This window comes from Bombus flavifrons, chromosome 11 (assembly GCF_040668555.2).
Source record: "Bombus flavifrons isolate JBK064 chromosome 11, iyBomFlav1_principal, whole genome shotgun sequence".
Taxonomy (NCBI): Eukaryota; Metazoa; Arthropoda; class Insecta; order Hymenoptera; family Apidae; genus Bombus; species Bombus flavifrons.
Genome location: NC_138452.1, coordinates 6,855,997 through 6,863,060, shown reverse-complemented (window position 1 = coordinate 6,863,060; position 7,064 = coordinate 6,855,997). Strand labels below are relative to the sequence as shown.

General features: G+C 29.7%; 1 protein-coding gene across 1 annotated transcript; it reads right to left on the bottom strand.

Moving 5' to 3' along the window:
• Nucleotides 1-284: 284 nt before the first annotated feature.
• su(f) (cleavage stimulation factor subunit su(f)) lies at nucleotides 285-5,923 on the bottom strand. The gene is made up of 13 exons (XM_069123118.1): nucleotides 5,733-5,923; nucleotides 5,426-5,617; nucleotides 5,267-5,299; nucleotides 3,606-3,703; nucleotides 3,378-3,531; nucleotides 3,062-3,295; nucleotides 2,582-2,965; nucleotides 2,257-2,503; nucleotides 2,113-2,182; nucleotides 1,913-2,009; nucleotides 1,570-1,828; nucleotides 1,363-1,497; nucleotides 285-1,251 (listed from the first exon to the last, which is right to left on the bottom strand). Exons 1-13 carry the CDS (start codon nucleotides 5,754-5,756, stop codon nucleotides 1,040-1,042), a joined length of 2,139 nt encoding a protein of 712 aa, XP_068979219.1. The 5' UTR covers nucleotides 5,757-5,923; the 3' UTR covers nucleotides 285-1,039.
• Between the last annotated feature and the right edge of the window lie 1,141 nt (nucleotides 5,924-7,064).

The following is a 7,064-nucleotide window of genomic DNA, read 5'->3' as shown; positions in this document are numbered from 1 at the left end:
GGACAAGCGTATTCGGATAAATAGTTTTCCGCAGATATTCTATTTTAACAAATGTTAAAAAAGAAAAAGGAGACTAATAGATAATACATTAATAGTTAATCATTAGAAAAGTATACAAAATTTACAAAAACGAATATAAATATTGAAATAAGAAACGAAATGAGGAAACTATTTTTTCGAATACATTTGATTCGATACTGTACGATGAGAACAAACTTTTATAACTAAGAAGATAAATTGTCTATTCTCCATCCATATTCTTTATCTAGCAATTTTTGCGTAAGATAACGATTCTAAATAACGCAATATTTCTATATACAGTAAAAATCCATTTATCTGACTGAAAAGTTAATGCCCAACTAACTGATCCTTCGCCTGTTGAATTCATTTATTAGGTACTGGGCATAATTAGCGAAATCCTATTATACAAACTATTTATCTCGACTTTAGGTCGTGTTCAAATAAATAGAGTTTTATTGTAGTTCGAAATACAATGAAACGATTTACTCCAATAAAATCATAAGTGTTACGGCTATTATTTTCATTCTGAAATGGTTGTGCAACCATTTTTTATAATCTGAGAAATGTTTTACTCATACATGATATAAATTGTCATAAACACTAGTGTAAAAATTATATCTCAATCTTATACCTATGCTAAATCTGTAGTTTACAATGATATAACTAACAATACAATCAATTTCAATCTATTGGACGTTCCCAATTTTGTCCTTTTATATCTGATATACATATTAGACACTTTATATGTAAATGAACACATTTGAACAAAGATGAAATCAACAATGTAAATATAGGATTTCTGAGTACATAGTACTCAAAGTATTGTGCACAGTGTCACATAAGAAATTTAGTAGCTGTTATATACGTAACGTACGCTTTTCAATAATAATAGGTTCGTTCTTTTAGGAAACTTCTTTTAGAACAAACAGAAAATGTAAAAATATATGATAACATTCATATTTCTCCAAAATACGTTAAGATGATACGTAACTCTGGTGAATATGTAATTTTTTTTTATTTACTTGACTCGTTTTTGTTGTCTTTGGCGATATATGTCATTTGCGGGTGGCGGTGGTAAGTCTTCTTCTTCGCTGTCATCACCTAAGCGCGTTCTTCTACGTTTAGATCCAATACTAACCCCATCGTTACTTTCGTCGACTATCCAATGTACGGATTTCGCTAGGTCAAACAATTTTGTATCACATCCGTTATCCGCTACCGGCAATGGAGCTATGTAAAAAAAAACTTTCTTTTACAACAGAAATTCCATACATTGTTGTTATATTTTGATGAGTTAATTAAAAATGAAAATGACTCATGTGATAGTATGTATAACCTTACCATGGTCAGGTAACTGAATTCGATTGAAAACATCCATGAGTAAATCAACAGCCACAAATGGTCCTCTGAAGCATCCAGGTGGAGGAAGCATGGTACAAAGTTGTGCTGCAGCTGGTGGCAATGGAAAAGATCCACCTATAAAAATTTTTTATCATGCATTATAAACAAATAAACTTAGATATAGTATGTTTTAATAAAGGAATTTACCTGGTACTGGATGTTCTCCAGGTAATGGATTTACTTTTGGTTTATAAGGTATCATTTGTGATATATCAGGTCTTGGCAATGATGCTATAGCTTCCTCTGGATCTGGTATTCGTGGTAATGCACCAACTGTACTTCTTCCAACGCTGGATACTTCCATGTATCCGATGGACCGTAACTCCATAGGAGTACATGGATATAGATCTAAGAATTTATATCTATCTACTAATTGTGCTGTTTCCTTACCTTCGAATTCTTTGATCTACAAAAGAAAAGAAAAGAAAAAATTAAGAATTGTATAAATTACAAAAAGATATCAAATAAAGGTTATGCAGATCAATAATACCTTTTCTAATACAGCACTACGTCGTTTTTCAACTTTTACAATACTTGCTAGATCTCCAATATTAGATTCAAATTCTAAAAATCGGTTCCATATATCACTAAAAATAATATTAAATACAAGATAAATATTAAGTAACCTTAGTTATAAAAATAATTCATACACGTTTATTAATATTGTAAGCAAACAGATTTATCACTTACACTGATTTTTCAGGTTCCAAACTACCAGATGATAAAACTCTCTCGAATAAAACTCTTGTATTATTGTCCTCTGAAATATTAAACGCAATTAGAATTGAGATATATAAAATATATGTAAATTTATTTCTTAAAAAGTTATCTCACCATTCAAATGTGACAGGTAGTCAATATAACAAAGTATATAGTCAGGATTGTCCCCAAATTTCTTTAAACCTAATTCGAATATCCGAAAAGCAATATTTTTATCCTTCGTGCAATAATATTCCATTAATGCAGCAGCAACATATACATGATGTTTACATCTTGGGTCTTCGCGAGCTCTTTTAAAAACCGTTCTAGCCGATTTTATACCTTCAGCGCGTCTTGCGAATTTCATGTATTGTACATACGCCTACGAAATGGCATTCAATTTAGTAATACTCAAATCATTGAATAAAATATTTAGTATTAACAAACAATAGATACTAACTAGTGTAGGATCAATGTCAGGTATATCAAGGAACTTTTGATATATTTGGTGAACTTTTTCATATTTTACTCTTCCTTCTTCAAAATCCGCATGCGCAAAGTATAATAACATATTTTTGGACAACAATGTACTTGTTGCTCTTTCAAACATTGTTGCTGCTTCATCGCTTAAATTTTTTGCGGCATTTACATCTCCTTTTTCTGTTAATATTTTTGAGCTAAGTTCTAAAAAATGTGCAGCTTGATGCCATACTGCAGGATGATGACCCAAACATAATAAACACTGTTCTATAGCAAACATTACTCTGCGAGCAACTAAAGAAGTATCTTCAGTTCTTAAAGGGTTACTACGTTCCCATGCAATATATTTCTTCCACAATTCAACCTAATACAATAATATCATTTTGATATGTTTAAACATTTATACCATAATATCTACAACTTACAATAATTAATATTTACAAAGTAGTTCAATAATTACCTGTTTAACTTCTTCTGGATGACCAGTTGGAGGTACACTAGGAGCACTTCGGTTCAATCCTCTTGTTACAGCTTCTAATTCTTTGGCAACTCGTCTTGCGTTCATATAATCTCTAGAACGTTCAATAGCCATTTTATCCGCAATTATTGGATTAATATTTTGTTCAAAAGCCATATAATCTTTCCATAATTGTTCCATATTTATCATAGGGTTAACTACACCTCGTTGATACACCTACAATTAACAATACCAATGTATGAAGCAAATCAATAAAATATATTAATATATAATCCAATAAGAACACATAGTTCATTACCTTCCTCACTGCACTAATTTTCTGGTTCTCAGCATATGAACCAACAGCTTCCACACTTTTAAGAAATGTAACGTAATCATTCCATATACTATAGGAATGGATATCCATACCAATTTTATCCAGCGCAAAGTCATATGCTTGTGCCATTTTTTCCCTATGAATAAATTATGTAATGAATCTTGCTGCAATTATTTTATTAAAAACATACTTAAAGATATAAATACATACTTGTATGTTGCAAGACTGGCTTTTGTTTCTTTCACGTAAGAAAGGTAAAGTTTCCACAACTCAATATTTAAGATTTTCATAAGGCACCTTTGGAAAAGCTGTCAGACAAAAGAAGTACTTTAGAGGAAATATAAGAAAATAGTGTGACATCTGTTAAAGCTCATTTAAGTGTGGTTACACAAAACATTACATATCTACCACCTTACTTACCCTTATAGGCAAGTCTTTTTTAAACACATATTTAAACATTATTGATAAAACCAATAAGAATCACATCAAAATATCAGGAAGTAAAAATTCAATAATTTATTAAGCAGGTCTTTAATACAATCACTACTACAATATTGTTTGTATGTAATGGGAGAAATAATAATGCACCAGTGCATCAATTGAGAATGGTTTATTGAATAAACATGTTTTCATTGGGAAATAATTAGGGAAAAATTTTCCAGATATGAGATTATAAAGGTAACACAAAATAAACCCCATTGAATAAAAAGTTTATTTATTTTTTGGTGGGGTTAATAATATAATTGACCTATGTGGGATCTAGAAATGAATGATCCCAAAACATCATAAAAAAATTTAGACAATTTGAAGCAACATAGGGTGACAAAACATAGCAAAATTATAGCATAATTAAGTATAGGAATTATTTGTCTCTACTATATATTATAACCATACAATGAATTAATATTTCAATGTATTCATCACCTTATGCTACCTCTATAGAAATTTCACAATATTTGAAGCCTCAAATACTGTGCTGGGGGAAGGAAAATGATGTAATTCCCAAAGCATACTTATGAAATAATATCTAGAAATATTAATTGTCTCAAAACTACACATAATACTGAGACAAATATCTGTGTCATCAATACTATCCTTATTTGCAAAGAGGTAGATATACTTTACACAAATGTAATTCAATCGAATTAATGCTCAATATTTGTTCATAATATTTTTATTTCATACTGTTCTTAATCAGATTTCTACACTTCATGTAATATGACTATTGTTTTATTTTAAGTAACATAATCCAAGCACACTAAAAAATGTATTGCAGGAAGGAATACAAGGCTGTTACATTCAGAAAGTTGCCTTCGTAAGTTGATTTATACTAGTAATGTGTATTTATTATTATTAAGCTTGTTATATCAAATATATTCAATGTATACATCATTCAACAAAGAAAACAACCTCCCAAATATACCAACAGATCAATTGTAATCAATGAGATATTTGTGTATGGTGAAATATTGTTTTTATTCACCTCATATAATATGAAAAGTGCTTAGAATCACATTGTATGATAATATTCGATCACAATGGGTTAATAATATCCTACCATTATTAAATGTAACCTTATTGCACTAAAAAATTAAAATAGAACTCTTTAAATATCAATGTTTAATTAGAAATTATATTATTTCATACAATGGTTATTTAATCTATAACCATTCTTGATTAATAAACAAACATGCATATCATGAATCTGTATTTAAAAAAAAGTTCAACCAATGCTTTTATTTTAAAATCAATAACGAAAACTATGTATCATCCCGAACAAACAAATTGAACATTATATATAACTAGAAGTTTGATAATATAGAAAGTGCTTTCATTAAATTTTGAAACTCAGACAATTAATATTAACATACCTTTTCCACCTTTTCAAAGTTGCGCATTTTCATCTGAAACAGTTATAAAAATTACAAACTAAACTTTCTGTTTCAACGATAATCACATTACTCGATAAAGAATTATTTATATTGATAATTTTTAACAGATATAGTTCACTGAAACTGTAATAATGTTACCTCTTGTTCTATATAAATTTTCCAATATCGGCCCGCAGAAGGAAACACAGACACAAGTTTTTCAAAAACTGGCCTTACTTCTATGATAGGTCTGTTTTGCGCTTCTCTGATAAGGATGCTCCATGCTTCCAAATCATAAGAAGATTCATCTACAGTTTTTTGAGCACGTTGTAATTTTTCATTTCCCCAATCCTATAAATAAAGAAAGGCAAACAATTACATAAAATGTACAAGCTAAACGGAGGGTTGTAGAAAGTGAGGTTATAATCACTTCATGAACGCTATCGCAATAATACACAGTACTTACAAATTCTGTTTTATCGTCTGTCATTTTTAATTCTCCGAAACAATTCTAATTTCTTGATGTAAAAACTTCCACGTATCGAAATAAAAATTGATGAATACGAATACAACACAGCCAACTCTTATTGCCTACAAGCTTAAGTAGGTAATGGCGTCCAGAAATCAGAACTGCGATGGCGTTCGATATATCGTTCTAAGAGCTCGTTCGATATATCGTTCTAAGAGCTCGTTCGATATATCGTTCTGAGAACTCGTTCGATATATCGTTCTGAGAACTCGTTCGATATTCGACCTCCATCGATAGCAGCCATTTTAATGCGTCTTTAATGTGCGTCGTTTCAAATCATGAGAATCTGCTAAAAGAAAATTTCTATTAATTTATACATTTTTAATCCAATAAGGTGGATTTTCATGTAAAAGTTGCAAATATTATACACATAATGAGTAGAGATATTTATAGTTGAAGAAAAAAGGCCATTGCAATTCATCGATGAGCAACTTTGAACCAGTATGGAATGTCCAACAATTTAAACGATTTCGCCTTAGTAAGAAAATTAATTATGTATTAATTCCTCGTCATTTCTTTATTATGTAAGGATTAAATAAGCAAAAAAATTTAATTTTCTATAAGAACGTTTCTCTTATTTGTAAAATCTGTATTATAATTTATCGCAATACATATATGACGATTATAACCATATACGTAGATATATCAAATGGTAGCCATATGTAACACATTTAATGTATAAGCAAGTTCGTACTAATTAAATCACATTGCCGATAATACAGATTCTAAGCTTTATCAAATTTTGTTATCTAACAATGCAACAGATTTTTCCTCTTTCAATATCCCACTAAACGGATATGTGATTTTTGACGTAATCGAGGTTCGTCTCTAATCAATGTGAACTTCCATCTATATCATGTACAATAGTTTCGGTTTTTGAATAACAATTTCATTGATATAATTCATTATGAATATATATATATATATATATGTATATATATATATATATATATATATATATATATATATATATGTATATATATATGTATATATGTATATATATATATATATGTATATAATATACATATGAATCATTGATTGTCAAATGATTATAGTCTAGTTCATCCCATTCATCATCTGTCAATTGTATACTGTTTCAAATTCGATTCGAACAATCGGAAGAAGACGTTTCGATTTTTGATCATAAATAACTATGAGAATTGAAAGTTACTACCGCTGAAGTATCAGTCACGATCGAGTCAAATCTACTGTGACGAGTTGGTCGATCAGCCCGGGGCGCGAATTTAGAATCGATCTCAGGTGAACACC